At 28.1% G+C, this 19,426-nt stretch overlaps 1 protein-coding gene across 1 annotated transcript in view; it reads left to right on the forward strand.

The window, feature by feature from the left end:
• Positions 1-8,586, forward strand: part of LOC107449579 (muscle calcium channel subunit alpha-1) — a 131,197-nt gene extending 122,611 nt beyond the window's left edge. The window contains exons 42-44 of the mRNA XM_043047691.2: positions 1,560-1,672; positions 5,545-6,068; positions 7,610-8,586. Coding sequence (XP_042903625.1) covers positions 1,560-1,672; positions 5,545-5,859 — 428 coding nt within the window. The 3' untranslated portion in view covers positions 5,860-6,068; positions 7,610-8,586. The remainder of the gene's footprint in view (positions 1-1,559; positions 1,673-5,544; positions 6,069-7,609) is intronic.
• Positions 8,587-19,426: the final 10,840 nt, after the last annotated feature.

Consider the following 19,426-nt stretch of genomic DNA (forward strand, 5'->3'; position numbering starts at 1 on the left):
TTCTTGATTAAAAGCATTGAAGTTGTTGGTGCCTTTGTGCTAATAAAAGAAGATTAAAAATATTGTAATTTATGGTAATAAAATGTATAGGAATTGATATAATCTTACAGAAGAAACAAAATTTGAACCAAGATAAGGCATATCACGAACTTTCCCTACAGCAGCCGAAAGCTGACGCAGCGCAGTAACTCGCAACAGGAATGGACCTTTAACGTTTGCATGAAACAACTTTCCAAATGCGTCAGCACCTTAGCTTTTTGTTTTTGACCGTGCATTCTTTGATAAAAATTGTTTTCTTGGGTGTGTACTATCACTTCCTAAAATTTTGCCCATCTTTTTAGAATCACCCTATATATATATATATCATAATAAATAAATACAAAAAGGAAAGAGAACACAAAGAAAATTAAGAAAAACAAGTTTTATTTACTGTGCGTAAACTGCAAGTAAGTAGAACTCATAAAATAAGTTCAAATTGTAGAGAAAACATGGAAAAAATTACAGAACAATTAAAAAGGGGGAAAAAGAAAAATAATAAAAATATTTATTTTTATTATTATTTTTCTTTTTATCCCTTTTTTTCATTGTTCTATAATTTTATACATATATATATCTTAAATTTAGAAACATAGGTGTCCAGTTTAAATGTTTCGAGGCATAAATGACAATCCCCTTTGACAGAGATGTTACATAGTAGTTTATTCAAAGGAAATATTCCAGGGAATTACATCAAAACTAAATTGTTCGTAATCAGTAATTAAACTCATTGTCCGTAATGAGGGGCATCCATTTTGTAGCAGTGTCCGTAAGGTGAGATTTCACTGTATTTGCTTGAAAGTATACAAAAAAAAGTTGTAATTTTAAATATGCAAGTTTTTTTTAAATTTCGTTACTCGGAAACTGTGCAACCGATTGCACACAGAGTTTATACTTTCGCCATTTAAAATTATATTCTTTAAAGCAGTGTATATGTGCCTTTTGATTCAAAAATGTGTTGACTATTATTAAATAAAACAATGAATAGTAAGCAATTATTAAAAATTATTTCACATATGGAATTTTTTTTTCGAATAAACAAATTTTATAATTGTTGGCAAAGATTTTTTAATTTGCTTAAATTCTCCCAATATAGGGGAAAACGTAATGGAAACGTATTTTCTGAATTGCTGTAACCCCCTCATATTTTGTGAGTCAAAAAAATGTTTGTTTATTCAGAGAAAATATGTTTTTGTAACCTAAATGATATCAAATACATGAAAATTCTTTTTTTAAAGAAGTATTTTTTTTTTTTTTGACTGACTGATTATCATAATATGGATAGCCAGAATCTGGAAAACGAAATCACAATAGTTTAGTCAAGAGAACGGTCAAAAATTTTAATCCCTTCAAATTAAATTTATTATTTCTATATTCGTCATACCTCTGAAGTTTGTCATAAGAAAATTTAACTTTTTTGCTCGGAGCTAAACACTTTTTTTTTCTAAAGTAATTAATGTTTCAATGTGCTCTTGTTTTTTATGATAATAAAAAAGAAAATATTTAATTTATGATCCTTTCAGGTCAAAGTAAATATGAACCAGAAATGAATGGTATAGATGCAACGACGAATCATATGCAAAAATATAATCCAGATGAAAAAGTTATTGGGAGTGCTGAAAACCTGGTGGGAAGAGTAAGTACTAATGTAAAAAAAAATACTTCAAACGTCTACCCAAATGTGTAAGAAAGGAAACATGTTCCCGAGGACAAGTCATATATTGCATCATATGAGTCATATCTTGCAATGAACAACATCTGGCCCTTATTCTCTATGTATTGACTGATCTTTCCTAATGAATTACATCTTTAAAACTTTTTTTAAAAAATTAAATTTTGGAGATAGGCATAGAAAAATTTGAATCAAGGCATTTTAATTTGGTAAATGAGCTTTGCTTGCTTTAGACTAATATTGCAATATTCTCAGAAAATATCAATATTTTAAGATATGTTGCAACATTTTCAGTCTAATTAATTTACATATTTTTTCATATTGGACAGATTTCTTGCTTAAATGAAATATTTTTCAGCGTTCCCTCTAAGTGTTTTTTGAAACGCGGCCCCTCCGTGCTTGCCCTTTGATCCCAATAGATGTGCCCTTTTGGTAAAAATAAGCCGCCTTCCTTTAAAAACACTGCCTTTTTTTTAAATTCTGATTCCATTTTTAAGTAAATTGATTTACTGTTTAAATAATAACTACACGCTGGAAAAATTATCTTTGTTTATGGATTTGATTCTGTGTGCAAATATTTACTTTGTTAGGATTATTCTCAAATGGTTAAATTTTTATGAGTATCTTTTTTGAGGGATTAGTAATAAATTCTAAAGGGATTTGAAAATTTAAAACTATTGTTTAAATAAATACCTTTTTTTTTTAAAAAAAAAGGCACCTTTTAATGATCTGTTTCTTTTAATTTAAAGTTTAAATTATAAAAAAAAATTTCCAAGTTTGTCAACTTATCATTTTTTGATAGTTTACTTTCTTGAAAAGAAAATATGCACTGAGATGAGATCGCTTTTTAGCATGCCTTTAATTATTTTTATGAACTACAAATTTTTTCTTTTATATTGATAATGAGAGAGAATTACTTTTTTAATTACATTCAAAGATTACTATGAGAGAGAAATTTGTTGAAGATAAAATTCAGTTATTACATAATATTATACATATTGTTATATTTACGATGTTAAGTGAATGCTTTTTCAAAACTCAAAGTGTCCTTTTCAGCGAGGAAGTGCCCTGCCCTCTTTATTCTTGGCGAGAATTCAGCATTTTTTCTAAAACACTTTATATAGAAATTGTGGATTTTTTTTTTATTGAGAACTTATTTTTAAAAATCATAATGAAACTACTATTTCTTTGTTTTCTTCTAATTACAATATTGTAACAGAATAATTATCCCATCAATAGATTTATTATATCGCCACCCCTAACAGAAGGCATAGCGCTAAATAAAACCATGCATAGCTTTTTTAAAAAGTACTTAAAGGTGCTTTTTTTATTTTGTTTTTTTGTTTCATGGTTTGTTTACAATAGTTATCATCAAATTTATATTTCGTAAAATTTACTGGAATTTTTCCTATCCATGTTGGCAATCTATCTACTATTCGAGAGTTTTTTTTACATTTATATGTTTACTGCAGTATAGCCATTTTTTGCTGTAATGCCATTAAAGTCTATATTCAATTCATCAAATCAAGTCAAAATTCTTTATAATTTGTGTTGAACTCATAATGGTCCATCATCATTTGATGGTTACAATCATCCAACATTTTCCATTATGCATTTATGGTTTTTGATATGTCCACAAACTTTCATCATTCCATGAGAGAAAATGTTACTTTAATACTATGATGGTTAGCCATCAAGAGAAGTTTGATTCTCATAGACCAACAATCCATGATGATTCGTGATAAGACCATGATGGTTCCAACTATACATTTTCAGCGATGGTTTAATTTGAATTCTTGTGTGTTCTCAGGAATATACCATTAAGACAACTTGTTTTTTTTTATGTTGGACCATCAAATCAGGCCGAATTCCTGATTGTCGTTCATGATCATTCCAACATTTAATTTCTATGATACTATGATGGAAATTTTCATGATGGTTCAACAATGCATTTCCATGATGATTTATTAATAATTCTTGTTGGTTCAGCAGGAATATACCATCAAAACAATTCAGGTTTTTTTATGTTAGACCATTATCCGTCCGAATTCTTACATTGGGGTGATGGTGGTTCATGATGGTTACGACATTTGATTTCTAAGAAACTTTGATGGAAATTTCTGACGGTTCAATATGAACAAACCATCAAAACAAGTTTTTATTCTTTTGTGGACCATCATCCTACATTGAGGCGATGGTTACTATCATAAAATATACTGGTTCATGATGAAATTATTGATTACCATCAAGAAGTCCATCAGTTAAAAAGCATCAAAAAATTTTATTTCGGCACTCAGTCATTCTTTGTATCATTTTATTTATTAGCAGACAGAGATATAAATTTAGTAATTAGTTCTAACATATTTCACTAGTCAATAGTCTGTTAACATGCCTCAATTTTTAAAATTCTTTTGGACCAAAAAATTTTAATAAATATAATATTTAAATTTTCATAACCTTATTAAAAATTGCAAAACTGAAGTGAAGTTTTGTATAAATCAAAATTTTTTATTATTATTATGCTTTAAAAAATTATTCCATATTCACCATAAGTGAATCATTATATTAAACATTGAAAGAAAAAAAAAGTTACTTAAGGGAAACTATGTGGGATGTTATAAGTGGTATATTTTATGATTTTTTGTGTTTATCACAACTATATTATGATAAACACAAAAAATCAAGTTTGCATTCAGTTTCTTTATGCTCCTTTGACCTTAATCGATGAGAAGGACCATTTCAGGGTGGTTCAGTCTCAATGGTCTTAGACTGTGTTTGCGCCATTGTTTTTTACTACTACAGTGAAACCTTGCTACAACAATATTTTGGGGACCCAATAAATATAGGCCCTGCATACTTTGGGGACACAATAAGATTTTTTTTTTATTTTTAATGTTATGTATATATATTAACTTTAAATCTATTTATGTTATATAAAAATTTTATTTGCAGAGTGGTCATTATGGTTAAATATGAAATCAGATAGGAATGTTACATCTGTGACCTCTTAAGAGATAAGGGAGGCAATTCTAAGAATTGAAGGTGTTGGGGTGGTCNCTTTATTTGTTGATACAGACTATATTATGATAAACACAAAAAATCAAGTTTGCATTCAGTTTCGTTATGCTCCTTTGACCTTAATCGATGAGAAGGACCATTTCGGGGTGGTTCAGTCTCAATGGTCTTAGACTGTGTTTGAGCCATTGTTTTTTACTACTACAGTGAAACCTTGCTACAACAATATTTTGGGGACCCAATAAATATAGGCCCTGCATACTTTGGGGACACAATAAGATTTTTTTTTATTTTTAATGTTAAGTATATATATTAAAAATTTAATTTGCAGAGTGGTCATTATGGTTAAATATGAAATCAGATAGGAATGTTACATCTGTGACTTCTTAAGAGATAAGGGAGGCAATTCTAAGAATTGAAGGTGTTGGGGTGGTCTATGTTCATCAGGGATGGGGTATTGAAATCTGAATACAAAAGCCATTCACTGTGGTGAAAAGAAATAAGACAAGTGCATAAGTAATCAGCAGTGAAACTTCTCTAGTCAGAAAAGACAGAAAAAATGGCGAATATGATAAAACAAGGTGTTTTACATTATTTAATGACCAATAATAAAAGAAAATAAAGTTGAAGTTGGAAAAAAAATCGTTTTACAGGGGTTTATTTGCTTCATAAAGTGTCCCAATATGGAGAGATGAATAACATTAATTCGTATGCAAGTCCGTCGGGACCAGGGAACATTATCGTAATAAAGGAAGTTATTGTTGTATCGGATATCGCTGTCGTGAGTGTTCACTGTATTATAATATATTTTTCATTTTCAGATCCTCCAGGAGCAGGGTTTGGGACGCTACTGTGATCCTGAATTCGTAAAGGCAACTCAGCGAGAGCTAGCAGAAGCCATCAACCTCACCCCAGAAGAGCTTGACCGTGCAGCCCATCGTCTTCTCCAAGCGGAGCGTCATAACAGCAATCCTTATTTGTACCAGCCATACAACGATCCCGGCCAACCGCCAAAATTCGAACAAAATCCAGGCTTCCTTATGAGCTTAAGCAATGACGACAGACCCCACAGCCAACAGAACTATCGCACAGATAATCAGTGGGACAAACAAAGTTTTGGAGACACAAAGTTATAGCAGTTTTTGCTCAAAAAGTGATCAAAACAGTTTAGCCTGAATACCGTCCTCACTTGGGGAATCTATCTCCCTCTGCCAGTGCCTTTTTTATACATTGTTTTCTGTTGTGAGGAAGGAATGGCATCCCCTTTTGTTTTTGTATGTATATTTTGAAGATGGATTTCTTTTTATCAAGTTTTTCACTATGCAGAGCAACTAGAGCAGAAAAGGTAATGATTATTTTTTTTTTTACTTAATTGTTTGTAAAAATGAATGTCAGTATGCAAAATACCCTGAATAACCTTTAACCCGATCATCGGATTTTCGTGTACCGCGACTCAATCTTAATGGCTCGAAGGCCCGGCTTCAAATATGCTATTTAATTATTGCAAATAATATTTTGAGTTAAAAAAGTGGACACATAAACATACTTTTTCTAGGGGTAGCATGATTTTTTTTTTTAATTTTATACAATAATTTTTTTCTAGAGAGGCATCAATAGCTTATACCCATTAATGTTAATTTAATTTTTTGTGTGTTCAGTCATATTTTGTGAACATTTTGAGAGAAGTGAAAATTTATTGCTTTCAATAATGAAATTCATTTAACAGGGTGCATAGCGTATTTTAAAAGTACCTGAAGGTGCTTATTTTCAATTTTCGTTTTTTAAAAGGCCTTAAAGGTGGTTTTTTTCATGGTGTTTTTAAAAAGTGCTTAATTTTCCCTTTTCCAAAATGAGTTTTTTTTCTTTTCCATATCGATTTTCACCTCGTATTATGCAAAAGCGTGGTTTCACATTGTTCTATTTAACATTTTGAAAAATCGTTTCAAGAATTAATTTGATGTAAAATTTCATAATTTCTGAAAATTTACAATGTTTTGATGATTTATATTATATTAAAGAGTGATCCACTCTTTGTAAATAAGTTTTTAAAGTTCCCACATTGTTTTCAAATCTGTCGGAACACCATATTGCCGATTGTAGTGTGTCTACCACTACGAATATACAATTCCAATTCTCTAGTATATAAAGCATGTTAACTTGATTCTATGGTACCTTTTCATAGATGAATGTTGACATTGTTGATAACAACACTTCCCACCCACTAGTGACCCGGATGTGATCTGAATACGCCTGCCTTGACAGAAACGGCCGCTATGATTTAAACACGCTTACTTCGATGGATGGTTCACGGTGAACAGTTGACTTGCTACTTGTGACTATAACATTGTCCTCCTCATGCTGTTACTTCTCAGTCTCGATCACACACAACGTACACACTCAACTGCTAAAGTTAACACAGGAGTGACCACAATCGTGAATTTTATACATCTCCATGATCAGCACTCAAAAGTACGGTGATCTTAATACTGCTCTCCCAGCTTCTCACAAAACAACAATGATTCAACTGGTGGTATCCGTTCATCGAATTCTATCGCAGCTATAATTCTGGTGGGGGAGTACTGTAGTGTGTCTACCACTGCAAAAATAAAATTCCAATTCACTAGTATATAAGGCATGTTAACTCGATTCTATGTTGGGGTACCTTTACATAGAAGAATGTTGACATTGTCGATAACTTCTCTCTCCCCACACCGATTTTTCATTAATTATTTTCTTTTTAATTGAGTTAAGTGTAATGCAAAAGCTCTCACTTTTTTAATATCATTACTTTCTGTATACAAAATTTAAAATCTGTTCTAGATTCATCTACACTTTGTTAAGTTTCCATTTATATTTTGTGCAAACTAATTTCTTTATTTATTACAGGACAAATATCGATCTTTTTAATCCTTTGCTACACCTCATCAGTTTTTGTTAAAAAGTAGTATTTTGAAGAACATTTTTCCTTATTTGATTTGAATTGCCTATTTATTTAAGCTGTCACTCTTATTTATTAATGAAAATGTTTTATGCTGTTATTTTTTTATATATAAATGAAAAATCTATCAGCTTTGTATTGATTAATTTTTTCTGTTGAAGAAGTTAAATATTCAGTTCTTACTCTTTATTTGTTGATACAGTTTTTAAAAATAAACAACTGAAAATTATTGTTTTTACTTACTTTCATTTCTCATGAATCAACTTTAATTTTAATCTGTTGAACAAAGCACTGGGTATTTCATGCTTGAAATTTTTAAATGTTTTGTTACTTAAATAATGTTTTTGTTTTTTTAATTTCATAAGGAAATGTTTTTACATTCATATTGAAGCAACTTTTTCAACTGATTTAAAAAGTTAAAAGAAATTAAATTGATCCATCCATTTAACTATTCTTGAGATTTTATATTTTTATCTCTTGTTTGTATTGTATTTTTAACTTTATATATTTATTTCTCAAATTTTAATCAAGTATTTATTTAAGAAACTTTTAAAATATGTGTTAAGTTTTGTGTCATACACTTTTCTGTGTTTTAATAAAAGGTTTATTATTGGTATATTATATTATAGTAGGTATATTTAAAACCGCTGGAAAAATTATGTTAGTAATTTGCAAAGTATTTAATTTACATGATTTAATAAGAAAAGAATCATGTAATTGAAAAATATGTTTTACTCTTATTATTGATGATTATGATTAAATTGTGTTACTTAATGCAATTTTACTTAATCATGTGTGTTATTTCTACTTTCTAAAAAAAATATTTTGTTCTTTTGCTGTTCCTTATTTTATGACTTTCTTCCTCATTTATTTATAATCTATTTAATAAATGTTTTGTTTAAATAAAACATTTTTTCTGATTTTATTTTTATTTTATTCTTTGTTTACAAAATTCCATTGTTTTCAGTTTGCTACCAGAGCATCAAAAGACTGGTTTCAATCTAAGTTAATGTTTGAGTATATAAATTATATCAGGTTAAAATGAAAATAAAATATTAAATTCAAGCATCAAAATTAGGTTTTTTTTTTAATATGTGTTTTCTATGATAATAAAAGCATGAGAAATATTTTTCTGATGTGCTTGTATAAAGAAAAATTAGTTTCAGAAAATTTTATTAAATTTATTTGTAGCACAGTAGGAATACCTGTTTTTATTAATGACTGCACAATATGTTTTTATGAAAGCATCAAGTTTTTGTCAACGTTACAATTATGTTGTAAAGCAACTTTCCAGTGATAAAAAATCATAACACTAAATACCTATTAAAAACATTACAATGCATAATGGTTTTACTACTTTGTGGCTGTTTTTATTATACATATGATAATTTTTTTATTGTGGCAGGAAAGTGTTCTGGAAATGAACTATGCTGAAAATAAAAAAGGCAAGCACCGTAATAACTTGTAAAACTAATGTAGGATTGTCACTTCATGATTTGAGGGATAAATTTTAAATATGCTAAAATATTCTTGCAAATGATACTAAGTAACAAATTTAAACAAAAGAATCTACTTTCTTTTTAATGTGTGTACTTTTTTGTTGTTGATGGATTTGAATTCTTAATTGAAATTTGAAGAAGTTGAAAATATGGCCATGATGCAGAAAATTCCTTATCTAAGCTTTAATATTTCACCCTATCACAGTTAATTGTTTTAAATAATTCTGTCACACTGTTTAATTTGTCATTCTGCTTTAATTTCATTTAATGGTTTAAAATTGCTTGAATTATAAGGTATGCAAGTTTTTGCATTATTTTAAGCTGTGTAATTTTATAAATAACGAAATTCAGACTTTGAACAGAAGATGAGAATTTGAAAAATGCTTCTTTTTTGTACTAATTAGTGTGGTGAAAATGAAATTAATTTGTCCAAGTTGCCTAAACTATTATTTTCAGGTAGCCACTTATATTTTGAAGGCGTTCAGAGAAATTTGTTTAGTATAATATTTCACAACTTAAAATGTTGTCTGTTTAAATATTTTAAGTTAAACTCTCGATTTGTAAAGAATGTATCTTGATAGTCAAATCACCGCTGTTGGCAAAAAAACATTAATTTTTTTTTAAAAAAAGAAAATTTAAAAACATTTTATTTAAATCAGATTAATTTTTTTATATTGTTACAGTTACCAACCAATACATTTGATAAAACAATTCTTAATTTTATATAAAACAATATAGCTAAAATGATAAGATCACCTTGAAAATTGGGAGACCATTTTTTAATTAAATATTCAATAAAGATTCCGTTTGTTTACGTTATTTAGAAGGAAAAAAATTTAAGTTGGTTTAAATCTGATATTTTAAAAAAAAAGTATGTGCATTAAAACATACCAATCACAAGGTTAAAAGTTATTAAGTTTTATTTTTGTAAAATGCGTACGTCTTTAAATCGTTTTAATTGAAATTGAATAGTTCCTTGCTTTGAAAATAAAAAAGCAATCTTAGGTTATTTGTTTATTTAAATTAATTTTTTTTTTAACTTTCAAATGATCATTGCAAAATATTGTCATAATTTCTTTTTAAATAAAAAGAAATTAAGGCAACTTTGACATTGTAAGTCAACTTTTGACATTTTTAAACAAAAGGACAACTTTGCTGCATTTTCAAAATGTCTTGAAAAGCTCTTAATGACAACCCTATTAAAGCGTATTTCGTTTAGGAATATATTAGAGTAACAGCTTCAACTTCAGTTAAATGAAATCAGACATGTTTTGAGCTAGGAGAAAGATTATACAAACTTTTTTTTTTTCTTAACCCATTTGTGCCTTTTTAAACGATGTTTCTCTTCTTCAAAGATACACTCTTCATATTTATTTTATGGAAACAAGGTTGTTTGGTCTATCGCAATTTGGGTCTTCTGTCAACATGTAGTGTGTTTTTTTTTAAAGCTAAAGTAGTAGGTAACAGAATGAAATATCCACTTGACACTTTTCCCTGTAGGTATTTCTCACAAGGTGCGTAGCATTTTTAAAAAGTGCTCAAAGGTGCTTATTTTTTATTTAAGTTTTTTAAAGGCCCTTAAAGGTGCTTTTTTTATTCAGGCTTTGTAAAAAGGGCTTAATTTTCTATCTTTTAAAAAGAGATTTTTTTCTTTGCCGTGTCGATTGTCGTTCTAAATTACAAATATTGCATGATTTTTGCAATTTTCTCTGCAATATTTGTCAGAAACTAGTTATATCATCATGAGTATGTCAAGTTTTTGAAAATGTTATTGATTTTATGTTTATAACTTTGAACGATAAAAAACATTTTATTACTGCACAGATCCTAATTATGATTTTTTTTTTTGAGGGGGAAGTGATTAAAAATATTTTTTGAGTGCTTAAAAAGTACTTAAAAGGTGCTTATTTTTTGTTGAAAAATCTGGCTACACACCCTGTTTCATATATTTCACTTTTCATATTCAGGCATTAATGAGTTGAGGGAGTAAAAATTAAATTTAAAAAAATAATAATGACTGAGAAATATTATTGTTACATTGACCCAAGACAATTTTACAAAATTTTTAAAATGTTGTCCTGATCAGTTCATAACTGGATTAGAGAAACATATTTGATTTAGGAACTGCATGTTTTGGCAGAACTATTTTTTATGGATGGTTGTGAATGTAAACAATAACAAGCTTCCTAAAAACCGGAAGAAATTTAGAAAACTTCCTGTTATGTTGTGCTTACGAGGCGATGTGTGCACAAGCTTAATATTCTTGAAGTTTTATTAATGTTTGTGTTTTAAATTTAAGCGTAATTTCACCATTCGTAAGATTTTTCTGTAGTTTATGAATTCTGAGAGGTCATGAACCTAAAACAAATTTAATATCACTGCATAAGGAAAGTGTCAAGTTAGCCATGTTTTGAGTGCTATCTCTTATTTTGCTATATTTGCGTAAAATATCAGTGTTCGATATTTTTTGGGTAGCATCGTAGCAAGCTTGCAGAGTCTTCAGAATTCATTTGTTTCGTTGAAAGGTAGATTGAAAGAACGTTTTATATTAAGAACACTATACAAGTATAATAATATTGGATAGTGCATTTTTCCAAGCTTAGCAGGGTGCATAGCGTTTTTAAAAAGTGCTTATTTTTCATTCAGGCTTTGTAGAAAGGACTTAATTTTCTATCTTTTAAAAAGAGATTTTTTCTTTGCTGTGTCGATTGTCATTCTGAATTGCAAATAATGCATGATTTGCACAATTTTCTTTAATATTTATCTGAAGCTAGTTTTTTTTTTTACCATGATTATGTAAAGTTTTTGAATTTTATTGATATTATGTTTATAAATTATGAACTTTAAACGATAGTGAAGAATAATTTTTATTACCGCACAGATCCTAATAATTTTTTTGGGGGGAAAGTGATCAAATAATTTTTTGATTGCTTAAAAGGTGCTTATTTTTTGTTGAAAAATCTGGCTACGCACCATGCTTATCCATAAAAAGTCTTATGACAAATTTTAACCCCAAGCGCCATCTGGGTTTTATACGTTTAACCATCCGCACATTCTTTTATTTATAGAATTGATTTAAAATGATTAGATTCTGTTTATAAGGTAGTGTTGTCTATATGTGAATCTATGCATATCGTTCCTTACTTTTGTTACTCTTCAACGAAACATATCATTTTCTAGTGAGAAATATATATGCTAAATTTTCATTGCTCAGGAGAAAAGTATTTTTATTTTTGGGTATTGAGCTCTGTGTTGATTGTTTTAAAAGCAATAAAATACAATCTCATGTTAATACAGGGTTGCCACTCCACAGGGAAGAACTGGAAAATACATGGAATTTAAAAATCACATAAAACAACAGAGAATTTTGATTCTTTCTTTACTAACTGGGAAAACACAGGGAATTTTCTTCCGTCTTTTAAAAAAATGGTGTCTACTCAAACTGCAATCAATGGGGGTATTTAAGGATGATATTTCAGCTATATTCAGAGAGGATTGTGCTCCGGAAAAGGTCCGGATTTCCAGATTTTTCACTAACTGCAATCCAAAAATCTAAGTTCCAGAAGTTTCGACAAATCATCGATCACATTTATGTAGGAAAATTATTTTATTTTAAAATATTACAAGTAAAATTTATACTTGGCATCTCTTTCATTCGTAAATATTTTTTCTGGTGAAACAATAAATGTGTTTATAGATAAAAGTCAACTTATACATAATTATTCATTTACATTATGCTGCATATAATTTATTTAGAATATCATGTTTTGAAAATATCAATTTATATAGAAATTTTTTGAAATGCGTCATTAATGATTTTACTCAAGAAATTTTCAGGGTTTTTGAGTTGGGCTCACAATCACTCCTGTATATTAAACTAGTTCATTTAATATAGTTATTTGTTTTAAGTATGTTCAGCTGTTCCTTTTTCCTCTAAAGTTTTTTCAGCAATTAAAACTAATATAGTTATCCCAATACAGCTCACACAAGAGTGCAGTGATTGTGTTTTTCCTCTTAATTTATCGTGTATAATACGTACAGGGAAAACACAATGATTTTTTTTTCAGATTTGAGGGGCAACCCTGTAATATTATAACAGGTGAATTTAAGTCAAATAAAAAAAAATTTTGGTATACTATTATACATTAGCTATTGTTTTAATCCCGTGAGTATCACTTCACTAATAATTATTAAAATTTAATTTCAAAATCTTAATTTTCTTTTATCCATCCCATTCTTATCAAAAATATAAATTATCTTTATGATACTAAGTTCAGTTAAATAACTCAGGGATTAATTATTTAAATAAATAATCGATCAAGAAAATGTATAAACTGTACGACTGTTAAGAAAATAATACTTTTTTAAATAGAGAAAATTTTTGCTTGATAAATTTGTTGATTTTTCCTGTCCATCTCATAGAAGTCCAGAAATAGAAGACTTAAATTTAACACGCAGTGTAGTGTTACAAATACTGGTTTAAAGAAACCATCCTATCTATTTTGTTTGATTATCATTATTTTTTCCCCTTCGTCAATTACGCAGTTTGTTGCATTAACAACGTTTACATTTGATGCTGCATTCAGTTGTCGTGCTATTAAACTCTGCAGATGATAAAATTAATATTCCATTTGTATTAAAAATAATTTATAGATTTGTTTAAAAAAAGTTGTTGGAATTATAAGTACTATCAAAGCAAACAATATTTGTAAAGGAACTTTTTAAGGGGATCCTTTAGTTTTTGCTATCAACGGAGGCGAAATCATTTCTAAACCTGTTTTCTGTTGTTTAAAACTTGTATTTCAAATTTATGAAAAATTCTAAGAAAGCAAAAGCAAGTTGGGTGAAATTCAGAAAAATATTTTCTTAATGTGTAATGCAAATGTACTAAATAAACAAAATTCTTGTATTTCAAATATTCTTGTAAATAAAAAGGTGTGTATGTATACAAAATAAAAGATTTATATAATGCTCCATATCTATCCAAATTTGCAATCTCTAATGCAAGCCAAATGTTGATAATTTTGATCTTAAATGAAGTGCTTATTTTTGTGTCTTGAAGTATTCTTTATTCAGAAATTATTTTAAAGCAATAATATTTATCAGTTCCAAATACAGCAGGTAAGAATCTATAGAACCAAGAATTCTATAGAATATAAAGCCTTATAAAGATCTTCTTCACTGTATAAAGTTAGAAAAATTGGTTGAGATTTGGAATTTTATATCCAGGTTGCACAAAAACTATAAAATATTAATTAGTTTGACCATAATTAACGTTTCGTTGCTACCAAAAACCTTAATGAAGAAATGCAGATGAATCTCGTCTGTGAAAGTTTTTTAGCACTTAATTTTGCAACAACCATGTGTTTTGGAGAAATTATAAGCTTAGTATGTATTACCCCTCTAATTATTTATTGCCATTTTACAATCATCTTGTATATTTCTTTCTGATTATTTATATTTGTGTACCGATTACAATATTGTATGCAAATTTAAAATAGAGTTAGAATGTGTATATATACTACTACATGTTTAATCAAAAATTTTGTAATTTTGAACATGTCCTGTCCATTATCTCATTTTTATATCAATATATATATATATATATATCTTGAATTACAAAACTCTGTAAAATGATCTGAACAAGTAATTTCAATCGGTTGTGCCAAATCTAATGCTTGTAAGTGTAGTTTTGTTTTATCAAGCTATAATGTGTCATATAATTTGTCAATGATTTGAATACAATATTTTTGAATATGAGTGATGAAACGTGTTTCAACTTCCTGCAAGACAATAGGATAATAAGAATGAAGATCTTTTCATTTTAACTGAAGCTATTAAGACTTTATGAATTTTGTGATTATATTAATGTCTACAACACTGCTTTTAAAAACGTTAAAAATTTTTGCTACCCTTTTTTTCTTTTTTTAAAGGATCTTAACCAGGAATTTAATATCCTCACAGGGTTAAAATCAAGTAATGACGTGTATGCACGCAGGGCAAATGCTCCTACAAGGAAGGGTTTACATTCATTAAAAAAAAGCGATTTGTTCCTGGAAAGGTTACTGTTTTTAAAAGCGTGTTAAAAATTGTCAAAAATATGCAGGAAAAAAAATTTCTACAGAGTGTAGAAGAAAGCTTTTGAATTGGTATTCAATTTAAATCTACTCAAGAAAGTTTGACTGATCGCAGAAGAACACCGCCTATCTAACTTAATAAGAGCTCTTGTTTAATACAACTTTTTCGCGAAAAGTACATTCATTAAAAGTTCTTCCTCTTGATGGAAATATGGCTGACGACGATATGGATAATTTTATTAAGTTATGTTTTTAGAACGATTTTAATATTCTAGTTGTAAATAAAATGGATTTTTTAATCGTCTGCTTTGACATTACAAATTGAATTAAAATTGTGGAAGCAAGCAAGATAATTATTTAGTTTTTATTTATTTATGATCAACCTCTGTTTCTAATTTGCAACTTTTATTAATTGGTTAGTAATCTAAGATAAATTACCCTGACCTAAATTTATCAAAAATGCACAGGTTAAAATAATTGCAGTTTTATAAGCGTTTTATAGACATTTTAAAACAAATTACAAGTATGTTTTTCAAGTGGGCTAAATAGGAAAAATTTTCAATTTTTTCTGAGACCTAAAGTAAATTATTGATATCCATTTTATTGTAAAGAATTGTTTTAATTAAAGTTAATTATTAAGAATTGATATCTATTTTAGGTCTGACAAAATTTAAATATTTTAAAAAAGTAGTTTTTTTTTTTTAATTTTTCTTTTATGTCTGTAAGTGTTTTTTAATTCCTATATAAAAGTGGTAGAAATTTCGACAAATATAGTGATAATATCATTAATTTTGATCGTCTTATTTAAAAACAATATTAAATTATATATGCATCTGGCACTAATTCAAATTTTGAGCACGATAGTTTGTTGGAAAGTGATCGCAATTTCGATGGGCCTTAAGTTCTCTTATACGTTGAAAACGAGAAAAAATTTGTTCATAGCTGTTCAGAAAACGATTGATACTTGAGTTGTCATTTAACACAGAACTCATTAGAATTTAAGCATACTAGCTAATCAAAGAGTGATAAAAATATTCAATAACTATTAATTACAAAAGACTAATTCTGCTTGTGGTGGTCAGGAAAAGATAAAAACTTATTTTGTTCGCGGACACAGAACTGCAGTTGAAATTAGAGTTCTTAAGTTATTCGGAAAGTGATCAAAAATTTGGATTAACGAAAAATTTTATTTGGTGATTTAATTCCTGCTGTTCTGTTGTAATGATATCACATTGAAACCTTCATCGCCACCAGGCATAGTGTTACAAAAAGAGATTGGAGTGCACTGGCTTGTTGGAAAAATGGTCAAAATTTCGATTACAAAATTTTCCCATTATAGATCCAAATGTGATTTAATAGAAACTGTATTAAAAATAAAAGAACCGTTTTTAATGTGTATTTGGCTTTTTAATAATTAGATTATTTTTTTCTTAAATAACAATATCTTAATAGGCATTTCCATCTGCAAAAGTGATTCACGTTCATTTCAGAGTTAATTACTAATAGGAATTTTTAAATTAATCTAAAAAATCAGTAGTATAATAAATGAGAGTAGTTTCTACCAGTTCTAAAAGTCAAAGTCATAAATTGATTGTGGTCTTTAAAATAGTAAAAGTAAGTAAAAAAAATCAAAACATAAAATTAAGATACCGTAATAATCGCCGTTTGAAAATTTTAAAACCAAAACATTTTACTGAAGAGCAAGTTTTGTTATGTCCTAGGATAGAATTGCTTAGAATCTAAGATTTTCAGATCATTCTCAGGGATGTTTCCTTCGCCAATAGCCCATTGTGCAGCTCTAGTGCGACATAAATGAAGTACCTACCAAATCGCTGGTGGCGTATGTAATTGGTTTCGGGTCGCGACTATTTCTCAATATAAAATACTTCGCACTTCTATTAGTAATATAAAAGAAATAATATTCTTATTGTATTTTATCAAAATTTCGATAACCAGTGGTAATTTTTTATTTAACACGACGAGTGTAAACGTCGATGCAGATGTTTCAAAAAATCATTGATCGCAAAAGTTTCCGGGAATCAAATTTTGAAAGGTGGAACTTAAAAACACAGTTTATTTTATTTGTTCGTAAGGGAGAGCCAGATAAGCTTTATATTCAAGATTAATATTCATTTTTTATCAGTATATAGTTATAATCATAAACTCAAGAAAGAAAGACATATTTGTAAATTTCAATTACTTCTCCAGGTTATCATAGGTATAGGTGTAAATGGTATAAGTATGTGTAAAATTTTAAATATATTTTAAGTAAACTAAGAAAGATTGAGAAAAAGGAAAAAACCTTGTTTAAATTTTTTTCCATTTAAACTGTTTTTTTTTACTCAAGTAATTTTTCGGAATTTTGACTTGGGCTCACAATCACCCGTGGGTATGCAAATGGCGCATTTTTCGAAAGAGGATGCCAAATCGACTTTTTTTTTTGTTGTTGTTCTTTAACTTAATCATTATTTATCACTATTACAATAAATGAAAATGGTGGTTCAGGGGATAAAATGCTCGCCTCTCTATAAGTGTAAAATATCCTCATTCGTTTGTCATGTTCGTTCAGTATATATTGTTTCGGCCGTCAGACTCACAGTGAGGCTTTTGAGGTTTTCCTCTCCATGTTACGCAAATGCGTTCCATCAAAAAGGTAAATTTCTCTCATTACTCGAAGTTGCCTTGTCTTCTGGATCGGGTTCAAAATTATAAGGCGAAGGAGTTGAACAGTGGTAGTCGTAAAACCTAAATTGAGTCGGCTGTTCAACGACGGTTATAAATTAAAATTCAAAAAAAAAAATATTATATTCAAAATTTGATTTCTCGAGAACTATTCGACCGAATATCGTATTTTAAATATAGCGTTATATAAATATTGCTATTAATAATTTTCCTCTTATCAATGATGTTTTTTTTTTTTTTTTATGAATAACAAAATGACTAAAATAGTTGTTATGCTCTTAATAGCAATTGTCATAAGTTGTAATTATTTATATTAAGCTCTTAAATTAATTTATAATATAGTGAGAATTTTATTTGGCTTGATCAAAATAATACATATAGTCTGAAGCTTCTTAAATTTTTATTATTTTGTTAGCAAAAAATGATTATTTTTTCAAATAACAGCTTCCTTTAGTTTAATTTCTAGTAATGAATAAGTGATATTTATTTTAAATAGTGTTATTGTTCTTTTTTTTTAAAGAACATTTTTCTAAACATGTCGTGTTAGAAAAACTTTAAAATTTGAGTGTGCTTCATTAAAGTTGTGTCTTTACTTTTATTTCATCTGATAGTGAATGATATCTGTGTTTTGTAATGAATTTTTATTTCGAATCCACGACGATTTAAAATACGCATATATGCAAAATTATTAAAATTCGAATTTGTTTTTATTTATTACATTTTTTTTTTGCAAATTTTTAATTATATATAATACAATTTTTTACTCTATAGCCAAGATAATTGCAAACAATGTTTCTATTTTAAAAAATGGAAAATATAATATTTTTTAAAGATTCGATCCTAGATACGCTTCTGTCACTAATATTTTTATTAATGGAATGACATATAATCAGACGAACATTCTTAATAAAAAATTAGAAATCTAATTTTGTTCATATCGTTCACTTCATTTAACGGGCATATTTTCAACCTATAATTTAAGATGCCAAAAAATTTAACTTTAATCCATTGTTTTGTGGTAAAAAGTTTTACTTTACATTACAATTTGATAATAGGATGTCATGTGTGTAAAAAAAAGTTAGGTAGTGTAAAATCTTATATATATCATTTAATAATTTTTTATTACAAATGCGCCAAATTAAGGCAAATTGCATAAAACTTTTTGTGCTATCATTTGACTAAAAGTTTTTAAGTCTTCTATAATTATTAGGTTTTTTCCCCTTAATTTTGAAGTAAATAAGTAAATGTGCATATTGAATTATGTTTATACTTCATCTAACTAGTAGAAACAGTTGAATCTGAATAAATGAATTGGTTGAAAAAAAAGTTCAATTCGGCTGTGATATATGCTATAAAAATATGCTCAACGTAAATAACTATCATTAAGCGAACAAATATTCTATATAACTTGATGTCGTATTGTCTACATTCTTAGATGTCTGAGATTTTTTCAATTTTTTTAAATAATTCAAACTGCTCAATATTAAATTAAGTAGTCATTATTCTA

This window comes from Parasteatoda tepidariorum, chromosome 9 (assembly GCF_043381705.1).
Source record: "Parasteatoda tepidariorum isolate YZ-2023 chromosome 9, CAS_Ptep_4.0, whole genome shotgun sequence".
Taxonomy (NCBI): Eukaryota; Metazoa; Arthropoda; class Arachnida; order Araneae; family Theridiidae; genus Parasteatoda; species Parasteatoda tepidariorum.